Source organism: Apiotrichum porosum (genome assembly GCF_003942205.1).
Source record: "Apiotrichum porosum strain DSM 27194 chromosome Unknown scaffold_1, whole genome shotgun sequence".
Lineage (NCBI taxonomy): Eukaryota > Fungi > Basidiomycota > Tremellomycetes > Trichosporonales > Trichosporonaceae > Apiotrichum > Apiotrichum porosum.
In genome coordinates this window covers 653,986-668,440 of record NW_021167108.1, presented here as the reverse complement: position 1 = coordinate 668,440, position 14,455 = coordinate 653,986, and the positions used below count along the sequence as shown (strand labels likewise).

At 57.4% G+C, this 14,455-nt stretch overlaps 4 protein-coding genes across 4 annotated transcripts; 2 read left to right on the top strand and 2 right to left on the bottom strand.

Annotated features, from left to right (window-relative positions):
• Positions 1-935: 935 nt before the first annotated feature.
• Positions 936-2,062, bottom strand: DHA1_1 (Dihydroxyacetone synthase; the record flags this gene model as incomplete). Its single annotated transcript, XM_028616063.1, has 2 exons — positions 936-1,826; positions 1,889-2,062. The coding sequence occupies 2 exons, from the start codon at positions 2,060-2,062 to the stop codon at positions 936-938; spliced, it is 1,065 nt and encodes a 354-aa protein (XP_028479920.1).
• A 1,507-nt stretch (positions 2,063-3,569) lies between these two features.
• EHS24_000227 (uncharacterized protein) lies at positions 3,570-5,520 on the bottom strand (the record flags this gene model as incomplete). Its single annotated transcript, XM_028616062.1, has 10 exons — positions 3,570-3,942; positions 3,981-4,060; positions 4,099-4,277; positions 4,315-4,359; positions 4,398-4,598; positions 4,635-4,751; positions 4,809-4,867; positions 4,925-5,111; positions 5,160-5,254; positions 5,348-5,520. 10 exons carry the CDS (start codon positions 5,518-5,520, stop codon positions 3,570-3,572), a joined length of 1,509 nt encoding a protein of 502 aa, XP_028479919.1.
• Positions 5,521-5,700: 180 nt separating this feature from the next.
• EHS24_000226 (uncharacterized protein) lies at positions 5,701-6,790 on the top strand (the record flags this gene model as incomplete). The annotated part of the gene is made up of 2 exons (XM_028616061.1): positions 5,701-5,736; positions 5,789-6,790. The coding sequence occupies 2 exons, from the start codon at positions 5,701-5,703 to the stop codon at positions 6,788-6,790; spliced, it is 1,038 nt and encodes a 345-aa protein (XP_028479918.1).
• Positions 6,791-7,332: 542 nt separating this feature from the next.
• On the top strand, positions 7,333-8,136 carry EHS24_000225 (uncharacterized protein; the record flags this gene model as incomplete). The annotated part of the gene is made up of 3 exons (XM_028616060.1): positions 7,333-7,566; positions 7,681-7,790; positions 7,881-8,136. 3 exons carry the CDS (start codon positions 7,333-7,335, stop codon positions 8,134-8,136), a joined length of 600 nt encoding a protein of 199 aa, XP_028479917.1.
• Positions 8,137-14,455: the final 6,319 nt, after the last annotated feature.

Genomic DNA, 14,455 nt, shown 5'->3' with positions numbered 1-14,455 from the left:
AGGGGCCCAGGCGCGTACAGAGGTAATCGACACGGTGCGCTGAAAATTCCATTGAAAACTGTGGCGCCCAGGGCCCCCGTCCGGATGCTAAGTGCCGCGCCTGCCGCGCCTGCCGCACCCGCCGGCCCCACAGCCGCCACCGGGTCACCGGGCAAAAGAAAAAGCCACCGGCAGCCACACGCCGCCACAGTTACCTGACCGTCAATAGATAACGTTCGTCAGCCACACAACCACCTTCCTTCTCTGCTGGACGCTGGGGAGAGCCCTTGCTCGGCATCCACCATATGGATGCACAGGTTGGGTCCAGAGCGCCCAGCCAGGCCCTTCGGACGGTCGTTGTTGAGGCCCAGGGACGACGAGTGGTCTCGGAAGTGCTCTGCAGCTCCTCCAATTGGTACAGGGCTCACACAGTGTTCTGGTAAAATGGTCTTGTTGAGAATCCTTAGACGCAGCATTCAGTGATCAGTGATGTTTTCCTCGCACCGTGCTCTCAGGCTCCCAGGAGAGGGCCGCGCCGCCAGGTGAACAGCCGTACCTACGCACAGGCATCAGTCCCGCGGCCAGCGGCACAGTCGACCGCCGTCAACACACCCAGCCATCAGAACAAAGCCACACCGCGCTCCCATTCACACCTTCCCTCGACACCACCCCACGCAAAGTGGCCGCCTGTGGCCCCCCACGCGGGGCCTGGAAGATACAAGCCCCTACCTAGGCCAAGGCCAAGGCCACCTGCGCACCACATCCCCACTGACACTTGCAGCGCAACATGCCCCAGTCGTGAATAATGTCCGAATGCATGCCATCAACCCTCCAATGACTGGGGAATGGGGAAAGAGAGAGAAAAAATTATTACTAAACAGTGAAAGACAAGGAGGAAAGGCGTCTCCGTGCCAGTAGCGCTACAGCTTGACGAGAAAAGCGGTGTTTGTGTCAAACTAGAGCAGGCGCTTGAAGTACGAGGAGCCGTCCTGGATCTTGAGGGTGGCATCGTCGGCCTCGCAGGTGCCGTCGATCAGGTGGTAGCCCCTGCGGCAGCGAGAGACAACACACTGGCCGCGGACACACGAAACAGAGCCAAAGCTGACACCGGGGATGGCAGTGCAGTCGACGCCCGAGGAGGTGATGTTGCTGGCAGTGTCCTGGCCGGTGTAGACGCCGTTGACGCAGCCGCCGCACGACTCGAGCTCAGTCTGGGTGTCGATGCATTCGAACGAGGCAAGGGTGGTGGGGGTGGCAGCGTTGACGAGGCATTCAGAGTAGGAGGCGGGGCAGTTCTTGGCGTTGCGAGCGGCAATGGCGGCCGCCTGCCTGCGGCGGCGACTCATAGCGCCCGTAACAGCGAGCGCGTTGTTGTAGAGAATGGGGACGTTAACGCCGCAGGTGGCGGAGGCTCCGGTAGTGGCGACAGTACCACAAGTGCATGAGTAGGTGCCCGACGCTCCGACAGGGGTGAAGGTCGCGTACTTCCAATCGAGGCACTTGGTGAAGCAGGCCTCAGGGTTGGTGATCGAGGAGGTGGAGGTGGTAGTGCCGCTGAGGGTAACAGTGCTGAAGCAGCCGGAAAGAGCGACCTGGTCGGCAGTGGCAACAGCAGCCTGAGTCCTCTGGATGTTGTAAATCGGGTAGATCACGCCAAGGGTAACTCCTGGGGGGATGCAGGAGACGCCGGTGCTGTCCTGGGCACTGACGATCTTGCCCTCGCCGAGAGTGGTGGTACCGAGCGCGCCGGACTGGGCACAGACACACGAGGGAAGGAGGGTGATAATGCCAATGGTGATGCCGACGTTGAACATGGCGTACTCAAAGTTCGCATTACCGCAAGCGGTCTGTTGTCATGTCAGCTTCATGCGACTCCAAGGAAGATGGAAAACATGCGCAGTAGACTTACGTTGCAGGAAGCCTGGGTGGTACCAACGACAGTGCCGACGAGACCACCAAGGGTGCTGGTAAGGAGGCCCTCAAGAAGACCGGGCGCGTAACAGCCAACGAAGACGGGCGCGTTGGCGGCGGACGCTGCCTGGATAAGCGACAGAGCCGCGGCAATAAAGAATGAGACCTTCATGGTTGGCGAAGACGGTGAAGGAGAGACTGGGGGATGAAAGAATGAAGAAAGAAGTTTGAGAGAAAGAAGGAGGTTGAGAGAAACGGCTCGCCTCTTATATGTTTGGGGGGGACAGAGGCTGGGCCATGCCACTCCCCAGCCCAAACACCCCAGCGGTGTATCGGCGTCAGAGCTGAGCAGAGGTGACGGTGGTGGGCTTGTCGATTCTCAAGTGGCACAAACATCGGGGCACAACAACGGCCACGCACCCACCTTCCCTGAGCGGTTGCACAACACACACACACACACACGCACGACATGCCTGTGCGCGCATTCAAGGTCATTCGATCTCTGCCAAGAGACCCGCATGCAGGGGGGGGGCGCATGGGAGGAAGGGGATGGGACGGTGGGGGATGGGACGGGTGGTGGACGGGCGGGTGTGGGTGGTGGTTGTGGTTGTGTTTGTGGGTGCAGACCGCCGCCACCTGCTGCTCTGACCTCGCTCAGCCGCGGCAATCAACAGTCCCCCCAGATCTGTGGCCCCTGTTGGATCAGCGGTGCATTTTGTCGACATTGATTTTAGGTTTTACCTGAGGCATGCAAAGAAAACAGGTCTGGCAGTGCCTGGGTGCCGCCGCGGCTGCCAGGGAGGAGGGAGGGGACACAGAAATCTGTCGACACCGTCGACTGAATTGCGACAACGCCACAGTTTTCTGCACTTTTCCTGTGTGCACGTTCTCTGCTAACCCGATCGAGCAAAGGCCCAGGATCCAGGACACACTGTATGTACGTACACATGCACGCGCGCGGGGTCCAGAAGGCCATGACTACGTTTGCGCGCATTGTGTGGACTAAGGAAGAATGGACAATGCTGTTGCTGAATGTTTTAGGACGGTCCTGCGACGCCAGATATACCAGATAGCGCGCCGCGCTAATATAGTTCAGATCTCGTGAGACATTCTGTGTCTCGTCATTCGCGTGCGCCGCCCGAAGTCGGAGGCGTACACAGTCTCTCTCTCTTGATCTCTTTTGTGCAAAGCAGAACACCTTGAGCAGGAACGTCAGCCGCAACAAACATCAACACTGGTGTGCGTGGGCAATGCATTCACTGATCACTGTTGGGCTGGCCAAAAGCAACCTGAGCAGGTCAGAGGCCCAGCCGCCAGCGAGAGCTCCAGGGCGGTTTGCCGGCATTCAGCCATGGGTGGCCTCTTGTGCCCTTGTGCCCTTGACGCAGGTCAGTCGGTGGAGTCATTCAGCCATGAAGCTGTACCCCCTTATCCAGACTCCTAAGCTCCCAAGAGCAGTCTTGGCATGCGCATCCCACTGTTCACTAGGTCGCTATCCTCGTCACATAATACAATCGTTTGAAAGGAAGGTACGGAGAGAGGCGGTGTGTTGTCTGTCCTCAAATAGACAGCAAAGACAGCCATGAAGAACGCGCGCCGCATGGATCAGACACACGTACACACGCCAACACCAAACATGCAAACATCAAACATGCAAACACCAATCATGCTGCGCTGCCTCAAGCCTCGACGACGACGCTGTCGACCACCTTGCGTGCCACCCTCCCCCTTGGGCCGAGGAGCGGCCTCCCGTCAAAGGCCAGAACCTGGTACTGCGTGTGCGCCTTCCAACGCCCGAGGTTGACACGAAACACATTCAGCGACGAGAGAAGGGGGTCGTTCTTGTCGCCCTTGTCCTTCTTGGCCTTGCGACGCACCCAGCCACCAGCAGTCACCTCATCGCTATCGCTCAGATCGGCCGCTGCGACACCTTCGCGCACGTCACCGCGGGGTTGAGGTGAGGCAGGTGAGGCGCCGTTGGAGGCGGCTGGGCTGTCTCGCGCCAGTCGCAGCGACCCAATGCCAGCCTCGCGGACGTCCTTTGGCACCGTCCTGCCGTCAGAATGCTGGTCTCGCTGTATGCCACTCACTTGGCAGGGTCGTAGATAAGCAGGTTGAAGTCCTTGCCAGTGAGCTCGTATCCAACGACGGTGCGGGAGTGGCCAGCGTGCTGCCTGTCAGCCTTGTTCCAAACAATGAGCGCCACACCTGTAGAATGAACGGCAACTTGGTACCGACTCGCACTGCGGGACGCATGAGCTCGTGAAACGCGTCGTCGGTGGACCCGGTTTGAGAAGCGTCGCTGTCAAAGTACGTCCTCGTCCAGCGTTCGAGAATCTTGTACGTGGGTTCGTCGGTTCGGCGGTCGGAGGGTTTAGGGAAGTCGTCTGCTGTCAGTGACGGTGCTGGGGCCGCGACACGTACAAAGTGTGCACGAGATGCCGAGTGCAGAGAACATGGCATAGAGGTCTGCCGTTAGTGCAGGTCAGAGAAACAGCACAACACACCTGTCGTTCCAATCCACTTGCGCGTGCCCACCAGCTTGCCTTTGAGTTGCTCCTTGCCGGCCACGTCGAAGCCCGACCGCCAGGCGTCTTCAATCCAGGTCTGGATGGCTCGTACACCGGGGTCTCCCTGGAAGACTGGACCGTACGTGGCCCATGTCGTGGCGATCGCCATCAGGCCGTTGCGGTATCCACATCCCCAGGCTGCCGTCAGTCCGGTGTCCAAAGTAACAAACTCACTTCCATCAAAGCCCCAGGATCCGCGAATGTGAACACCGTTCTTGGCCAGGACTGCTGAGCGCGTGTTACCCGACTCTGCGGAGCGCTGGAGAAGACTTTGAAGAACGGGTATCAGGCCTGATGGTCAACATCATTGCTGCCACACATATCGTTCGTCGGCCGCAGGAACCTCACCAGGGGAGAAGTTTGGGGGAACGGCACCGGCGCCCAAGCTTCCACGCACGGGGTCCCACCTGGATGTCAGTCAGGCCACAACAGTGGAGTTTGATCTCTCCAGCAGCCATGCTCACCACTTGTCGCCCTTGCCGGCCTTGTCGGTTCCACCTCCACGCGCGGCAAAGGCGGCGCCGTCCCACGCGCCGTCGGCGGTGCGGTCCTTGCGAGCATGCTGGACGGCCTCATCTTGCGATGAGTTGTACAGGTCTTCATCGTCTTCTTCGCCGAAATCGGGCTCGGGCGCACCACCAGCACCGCCGTCTGCAAGTCAGCTGCGTCACCAGGGATACGACCGGGCTCCCGACTCACCCAGGCAGTCGCTGACGTGCGCGTTGGCCGCTAGCTCGGACAGACCGGAGAGGTCGGTACCGCACACAAAGCACGCGGTGTCTGCTTTGGCAGGCCTGTCGCTGTCAGCATTCCCTGTCTTCTGATAACTCAAGACGCTCGTGTGTACTGGTCACGTGCAGTAGAAACCCGGGCCATGGTGAACTCACTCGTGTCCGAGAAACTGGTTGTCATTGTGGGCCACAAGAGTTGCCGCGCTTGGGCCACCGGCGTCGCTGCCAGAGAGGTCCAGCGGAGCCTCGTCAAAGTGGGCATTGACGTGGTGCGCGAACGCCGCGTCGTCTGCGTGGATGACCTGGTCGCAGACGGGGCAGGTGGACATGAGGAAGAGTGGAATGATTGAAACGTCAGTGCGGGGCACCGAGATTGCGTCTTCAATGTTCTTCGTGTTCCGACATTTGCTCCCGTTTCCAAAGACGCCAGGTTGATCGTCTTGGACGACATCCAATACGTCGAGCTCGACGTATCTTTCTCCACACAACCCTGTACATCCCTAAAAGCAATGTCTGACAACACTGGCATTGAGGACTCCCTCGCCGTAAGTGGCTAACAAGGGATGCGCGCGCGAGTGCTGACTCTTCCCCCCGCAGTCCGCGTTCAACAGCTCGTTCGCGATGCCCGCCGCCGAGCCCCGCGAGGCTCCGGCTCCCGCCGCCGACGTCGAGCCTGAGGCCGAGGCTGAGGAGGCCGTCGAGGAGGCTGTTGGTGGTGCTACCGAGGACTGGAAGCCTGCATACGACGCCAAGCTCGCCGAGTGGCGCGAGGAGGCCGATGTTGCCCGCGAAAAGGCCGCCGCGACCCGCGCCGCCATCGAGGCCGAGCACGCCGCCGTGGCCAAGGCCAAGGCCGATGCTGAGAAGGCCCAGGCCAACGCGATCAAGGAGGAGAAGGAGCGCGCCGAGCGTGAGGTCCGCCTCGCCAAGGCTCTCGCCGACGACAACGCGTCGGCGGCGGGCCGCCTGCACCCTTCGACGTCGAGCTTTGCCGCCGTCGCCTCGTCCACTGCCGAGGACCGCAACGCCAAGGTCCGTGACGCATGGCAGCTCGTCAAGGGCAAGGACCAGCCCGCTGCCTCGGGTCCCTCGAAGACCGAGCCCTCCACCTCCGTCCCCTCGGCCGCTGCCAGCCAGTGGGAGGAGATCAGCGCTCCCCACAGCAGCGTCGAGGACATTGGATCCGTGTCGGCCACTGCTTCGTCGCCTAGCACCTCGCAGCGCTCTCCCCCCGAGGAGAAGGAGAAGGCCACCGCTTCCGCTCCTTTGTCTCCCCCGGCGCCCAAGGACGTCGCTCTCGCACCCGCGCCTGCCGCCGCTGGCGAGCCCATCACCACCCCTTCCCTCACCCTGTCGCTCTTCACCAGGCCCGGTGGCCTGACCGTGTCCCGCGTCGTGGCCGCGCTCGGCATCAACCTCGTCCTCCCCTTTATTAACGGCATCATGCTCGGCCTTGGTGAGATCACCGCCCGTGAGGCTGTCCGTGTCGGCCGCCTCTGGTGGCGCGGCGAGCGCGCCGTCATGGGCTTCTGGCACCGCAAGACTGGTGGCGCCTCCAACGTCTCCGGTGTCGGTCTCTCAGGTTCCGGTGGCTTCTAAAACGATAGATATCATGCACGACTGCGTATAGGAACGCTCTGGCGCGGGCCCGTTGAGGATGCCCAGCGCCGGTCGCCGCACAAAGCGGAGTCCAGTTGCGGGCAGGTGCTTTGTGGAGTGTTCGGTGTCTCTGAAATGACTGGCAAGAGACCACAGGTTGACTGAGGAACAGTCTGCTTCCCGTTCAGTGCCAACTGACATTGCAACTGACACGCCCGTGACTTTGGTGAGAGAAGCGAGAGGTGGATCGGACAAATGTTCGTTTGTGAGGGTGCCGTTCAGCTTCACCAGTTCATGGACGGCAGCTGGAGCGTTGCCAGATCCCGGGATCCTTGCAGACGCTGTGGTCTTATCTTATCCTGAGTCGCATGACAGCAGCAGCACTGTGTGCAGATGCTAGCTAAAAGATCTTGAAAACCAGTCCACGCAACTCTCGTCATGGGAATCGGCCTCCACTTCAGTTCCCGCGTTAGGCACAGAATCACCAGAGCAACATTACTCGCCTACACTTCCCGTCACCACTACGCATCACCCATCCCACCATGAGCACGATCCTCTTCAACGACAAGCGGTGGACGTCTTTCGACCCCAAGTCAAAGCTAGAGGGCACGGTGTCGCCCGATGGGCTCACCTTGGCGACCACGTCTGTGGGAGGTACAGACTGGTGGCGCAGCCCCGAACGCAGTCCAAGCAATGGACCAACGCTGGGATTCACGCGGTCAAGTGCCGACTCGTTTGAGGTCTCTGTCATTGTCGGGATCGATCCCCAGCAGCAAGTAGGTAGCAGAATACGGGCAGGTGGCGTGCTGACAGTCGCAGTAGTGCGTATGATGCGGAGGGGAGGTTGCAGTGTGGGTAGGCTCACACGATGCTGACTCCACAGCGACCAGTTGTGTCTGTTCCTCCGAGTGTCGCCCACGTGCTGGGTCAAGACAGGGTTGGAGTTCGATGAGGATGTTCTCTGGAACTCGGTGGTCGTGGTCAACCCGTACTCTGACTGGTAAGTTGACGAAACACCCAGGTCGGAGCGTTCCATTCCTCTTGGATCTATCTCTTGGGGTCGTGGCCACGATGACGTCTAACTTGTCAGGTCCAAGGTGAAGCGTGGTCCTGCCGAACACAACCGCTTCACCATTGCGTACACTCCAGGACTCGTAAAGGTCTACCTGGGCCCTGACATGATCCGCCAGGTCAAGTGGTTTGGCCCAACAGTAGACAACGATGCCAGCCGCGATCACACCGCCGGCGAGGTGTTCGTCGGCATCATGACGTGCAGTCCCAAGGAGGGTGGAGCACGGATGAGCTTTAGGGAGTTCACGATGCGTGATGGAGTTCGCACAAAGTAGGTAGTGTCAGACTTGAGAAGAGCGATAATATGTCAACTGCCACGTGACTGTGCCAGAATGAAGTTGCAACATGAAAACAGGATGTCCTCGGTGGCATGTGAACGTATAGGCTCTAACTGTTTCAACGCTATGAAAGGTCAGCTGTCAGCTATACACCCCTCTGTACCTCTGTGACAGATAGCTATGTTTAGCCATCTATGATACGCTTTTACCCACTAGTTTCAAAGTGCATTTGTGATCAGTGCCACTCAATTTGTCCGTCCAAATTGTCACGACTTTGGAAGCATGAAAGGGACGTACCGTCCCTCGCCGTTCACTATATGTGGGCCCCTCCCCTTGTTTATTCAACGCCGCGCTTCTTGTGCGGCTGGGCGATCGTGCTCTGCTGCGACCGGTCATGGTCCGTCCTGTGTTGAAGGGAGGGCAGACTACGATAATGGCAGTCGCACGCCCACTTTGACGACCTGGGAGGATAATTCGTCGTCTGTCCGTCGGGACCTGGCATCGAGCAAAAGCGGGGTGGAGCTAACAACGATGTTGCTGTTACTTTACTGCGGGTATTGCGGGGATTGAGGGTATGAGTAGGTGCAATCAAGCGCTAGTCGGACAATTGGTCCTATGGTTGAAGGAGTCTGTGGGGCGCCCCCGCAAGGGATGAACTTACTGGGCACGGTTCGGTAGTGGGGTCACTGCAGTTTTCTGGGTAAGGGTAGGTAGAGGGTAGGTGGTGACGTGGGCTGACAGGTTCATTAAGCATCTCTGCAGCTGGAATTGTCATTCAGGAACCTTATAGACAGCAACCTCTTGATCAAGTTTGGAGTTGCAGTCGACATGACAAGACGATAATCAGTGGCAGGGTTGGGTGGGGTTTGTGCTTGTCCGAGGATAATGCAGCCACGGCACGCACTCGAAGCTTGCCACCTCTGGCTCAAAGGGACAGAAAGAAGCAAGATAGACCGCGCAGGTCCTCCACTATTTGTTCCCACTGCCGGTGCTGAGCGGCGAGCGTCAGCCACCATTGCTTTCATTGCTCTGTTAAACAGTTGGGACATGAACTCGGTGCACAGCTTGTGCAGCAGCGGTGTCTCGCCCAGTGTGGCGGCGCTGTAGGTAAGCTAGGTTCCTGCCTGCCCCAATGCCTCGCTCGCAGCACCACACCCTCATGAACAGAACCGCACCCCAATAAAATCATCGGTACTCCAACGATGTGCCCGTCTGGTCCTGAAGATTGAACATAAGGTGTCCGTTGAATAGCGCCGTTTATGCGGAATCAAGAGACTGTGGGGTAGGAGGGTAAGTGCTAACGAATTCCCCTGTGCACTTGTGCGGCCTCCTCGCGGTCATGGGTGGAGGTAGTCCTGCATACTTTCCAATGCACTGGTACCGTCCAATACACAGTATTAGTCGCTATCGACTCACCTACGTGGACCATGCGGTGTTTTGCATAGAGGTTGGAGTTTTCAGACAGGGCAGAAGCAAACGGGCAGGGTCCTGAAATTTCAACTTCTGTTGGCCAACGTGGCGTTGTCGATCCTGTCCTTGCCGTTGCATTGCGTTGCATTGCTCCATTAGTAAAGCCGCCGAGGCCCCACCTGGGACTCTGTTGAACGGCAGGATCTGTTGACCTAGGGCATGGTTGACGTCGTCTTAGGACTACTGTGGAGTTTTTTAGACATTTTGCCCTGGACGTATATCGGTCAATTCGAGTTATCGGGCAACGGGCCTTTCTTGGCATCTTGGGGCGTGAAATTTGTGGCCGATCCTCATTGAATTGAAGGCGAAGCTGATTACAATGTGGCCCACTTTTGACAGCGCGGGGCCATTAACCTTTCTATTCATCATACCGCACGGGCGTGACCGGAATGTGTTGCGGTGCGGCTGATGGAAAATGACCTCACTCCTCTTAGCGTAGGTGCTTGATATAACAGTAAATGGGAGTCAGAGGATGGAAATCAAACCAGTGGAGCAAGCGGAGCAGTGGCGCAGTTGGTCCGACCCTCGGGAAGCAAGATGACTATTCGGAGAGCGGAGTCACTTCGGTTGTCGACTTGGCCTGCGAATCACTCTGCGTATGCATCAGGGGAAGCACGTATGCTACGTTGTAAAATCGTAAGACGTAGCTCTCGACGTGACAATCCCTCATGCCGACGCGCTCACGGTTTGCGTGAGTCTGCCGGACGAGCGACATGTCGATCAGCCGAAGAGATCGTGGCCGCCACGATTTGCCATCACAGATCGCAGATCACTTGGGCTGGTGGAAATGCCGTACGGCGGTCCAACGAGGACAGATCCAATGTCTCGGGGAGGACACCATGTACCTGCGGGCCACGGGAAGGGCACCGGGTGCTCAGTTGATGCTGTGACGCATTTGTCAAAGACGGAGAGGCACCTGTGTTGCATGCTGTGCTGAGGTATGCAGTGTTCGTCGCTTGCTCCACTCGGTAACGACCCAATGTTCATCGCCAAAAATACATCTTAAAAAAAAACGTCCGTGATGCTGGCTGCCTTGGTCTTCTTCCACAACCGTTCGTCCTGCGGCCGTCAGATTGTGGGTACGCGTCGAGAAGGGTGTAGACATTTTCTTCGACGTATTAATAAAAAGAGTATGCTTATGTGTGGCTCCCAAACATCCAAAGATCTGTCGAAAGCCACAAGATGACGACGAATCTGGTCACGCAGCCAGGCACGGCCACTTTTCGTACCTTATTTTTCGGTTATTTTTGCTGCTGGTGTCGTCGTGGCTGCCTACATCATCTTTCATCACATAAATTCATACTATGTTGTCTTCGCAGCTTTATCGAATTGTTTGCTTGAACAAAAAAAAAAAAAAAAAAACACTATCTACGCTTTTTGTGCGACTTGGCCAACGACATCATGCCCCTTGCGATAGCCAACTGGGGGCAACAGGAGCGGTGTCACCGTTGGATTGCCACTCGCGATGTCGCAGGTGTTTCACGAACCACACAGAGGATTTCTGCACGAAGCACTACCCGACAGCCTGATGTTGCTTCGAGTCTGCGTCCGGTAACGGTGGATGGGAGAACAGCAGGTCTTTGTTTCCCGCGTTTTTGGTAACTGCCTGTGTGCCACAAACGCGCGACAATAAGCGACATATCTACCTACTCCGCCATTCTTCTGGTCCCACTGGACCTGCTACGACATTCTGTTACTCTCTAAAGCACTCCATGACTTCCAGGGAGAAATACGCGCTACATATATACATATACAGCTGTCTGTTGCGTTTCACTACACCACATCATGCCCGCTTCACTCATGGAAACGCAATGGAAGGGACGGTAAACCTCGTCCTCTGCCAATGGTGAGCCGTTTCTAGACTATCTCTACGTGGTTGAGAGGACGACCGAGCAAGAGGAGAGGACGAGAAGCAGAGAACGTGTCTTGCAACCGCGTGGATGGAGTTGTTTCATGTCCTTCGATTGTTGACCGGTTGCTGCCTTCCCAATGTGTGGCTTGCTCGAAGTAGACAGCGACAACACATCAAACCCAAGATATTCATCCCCATATGAGGATAAGACTGGGCATAATTTCAAAAATGAGAAGCCGGGAGCCAGTGGCAGATCAGTCTGGAGCACTGACAACCCAAGGGACCCAAATGGTATTTAACCGCCCATTCGTCCGGTTGTCATCATCATGCAGCCGGTGTCGGATCCCTCGTAGGTCCTTCCAGATCGATCAATGCTACCAAGAACTGCATCTGGAATTATTGAGAATCCGGTGATGGTGTGAGATAAACAAGAGACTTCAAGGGTCATTATCAAGCAGGTAAGCTCGCCATCCTGGCAAGGTCCATCTGGTTGCTGATGCGTTCACACCGCAGATTGTTGTCAACCCATCGCGGCTTGCACCTGGAGTCATTTCGTCTACATTGAGCACGTCTTCTGACCAGAATATGTGCCCACACTACACTGCACAGGCACAAAAATACGGAGCTGGGCAGCATAGGCGGTTGTCCTATGTGGGCGTTTGGTTGGCGTTTGGTTGGCGCCACGATTTGCGAGCCTTGGCGACTTGCATACTGAGACGACTTCGTGCCACTGGCCTCGGCAACAGCGCACAGGAAATATATCAGGCCCACTCGGAGTTCAGGTGCGGATACAAGACACAGGCTCATACGCGTATGTGCATCCTGGTCGTTTACATCAAGAGAAGTAGACCGGTCAGCTCTGTCCACCGGCCAATTCTATTCCAGCGAACAGAGGCCCGTCGGCTCGGAACCCGCATCATCGAAAGCGAACACAACGACGTTTTCCATGTAATTCAACTCTTTGGAATGAGCCTTAATTTGCAGTTATTTTCAAGCAACACATAGGACCAACCAATGCATCTTTAGAGCCGCATCGCCGTGGCACCCTGGCCTACGGACCACATAGTAGAGCGACGTCACTTCTCCAGCCAGTCTGCATGTCTGTAGTATGCCTCCCCCTCCATGGTCTGCTCTCAGTTACGCATGTCCTCCTCTCGCAACGTAAAGTCCAGGAGCGACAACTGTCAGCGAGGAGACGGGGCGGACGTGATACAGACGACCATAGTCTCCCACAGAGTACTCGCGCAACTCGACTCTGCCCTTCGTGCTTTGGTCATGCCTATCACTCGCACCCCTCCTTCTGTACAAGGACACATGCAATACTGGACTGACTGAGTTCATGAAAAGCCGTACAATTGAGCCAGCTCCGCACAGCTGCCAAGGAGGAAGGTGTCACCGTGGCGGCTGGTATACAAACGCCGTTGCTCCTGGCTGCCCTGTACCTATTCCGCTTTTCGCTTCCTCGGCTGTGCACATCACGCCACATCACCCAAACGCACTCTTTCTGTCTCTTCCCCTTGATTATCATTGTCTCTAGCTCAGCGTCCTTGCCTCGGGGGAGATCCAGATCGGCCATCGGCACAGTCGCCACCCTTCTCCGCCTCCCCGCCCTGGTCTTTCGTGGCGATGACGGAAGCAACGGATACCGCGCTGTATGTACATGTCGACGTTGAGGTTGCTTCCGCCCCCTCTCGGTGTCAGCACATGCCCCTGTCCTTGCTGCGCAACGGGGTAACAACTGCGGGTCCTCCGACAGGCCCGAGCACAAAGAGCAAAGGAATAAAGCTTCGAATTCTGAGATCGGCGATGCAACCAACCTTGAACAAGAGTCGCATTCCGCACTGCCACTTCCACGGTCGTGAAGGGAAGGCGCGGGTGGGGGAGAAGCGTGAGTATTTCGGGAAGCAGCGGCAACCTCCGGGCCAAAGTTGGTATGTAACAAGTGACAGTGACACGGCACTCCACTGGCGTCGTCCTGGGTAAGCAGCAGACGCCAAGAACGGGAATGACGAGATGTGGCAGTGGAAGCGCAACCCCCGGCGTCTGGAGCGCCTCGGTTGCGTTATTCATTCATCAACGAGAACCCATGTTGCGTCCAGGCGTGGTCGGGTTGCGTCTTGCCTCGGTTCATTTCGTCTGGAACTGGTCGTACCTGTAGCCTGCGGTCGGAGGTACGCCGTGCACAAACCGCTTCCCAGCCGGGGGAGTCGCGTTCCTCCGCTCACCCCCAGCCACAGCAAACATATGTGTGCTGTTGCTAACCTACCACGTTGCTAATTATTGGATTTTGTCACCCTCTCACGTTTCCCCTTTCCTGCCCCCGATATTCGGATCCAAGTGGAAGGCATGGACGCGCGTTGCTGGAACACCCAAAACACGAACAAACAACGTCTCTCATTTTCCACCCGATGCAGCAAATGCTCACAACAGAACACTTGAGCACATCGCCCGTGGCTACAGGGTTTTCCCCGTAACTCTATTGCAGCGCCTTTTACGAGCCAGCCTGTGGACGTTTCGAGGCAGAGCATGCCGTGCACCGGAACCCGAGTCTGGGCCCCAAACAAACTTTTCTCGGGCCCAGCGAGGGGATGGAAACACAGCCGGTCCCCGCGTACTGGTGCACACAGGAGGTCTTCCCCTGCAGTCACAGCTCGGTTTGCCCGCTGCAGCGACAGCGGCCTACGACGTCGTGTTCCAAGCCGTGTCCATCTCGTCCATCTCGTGGGCCGACGGTCGTGGCATCGTGGGTTTGTCTGCGTCGAGCCAACAACTACTGCTGTATGTAGCCTGGGCCCACTCTCCTCCTCCCCCTGTGCCTCGCGAATGAGACTAGCAAGATCGTCCACATGGGTATCAACGCCTTGTTCTGACCCTGCCGCTTCACCCCGCCGCCGATGATACCACGGGGGATGGGACCTTCGTTACCGGCCCTGTTTGCCATGTTCCACGGTTCCACAGGCCTCAGGCCACAGGGTATCGCACAGGATAACACGG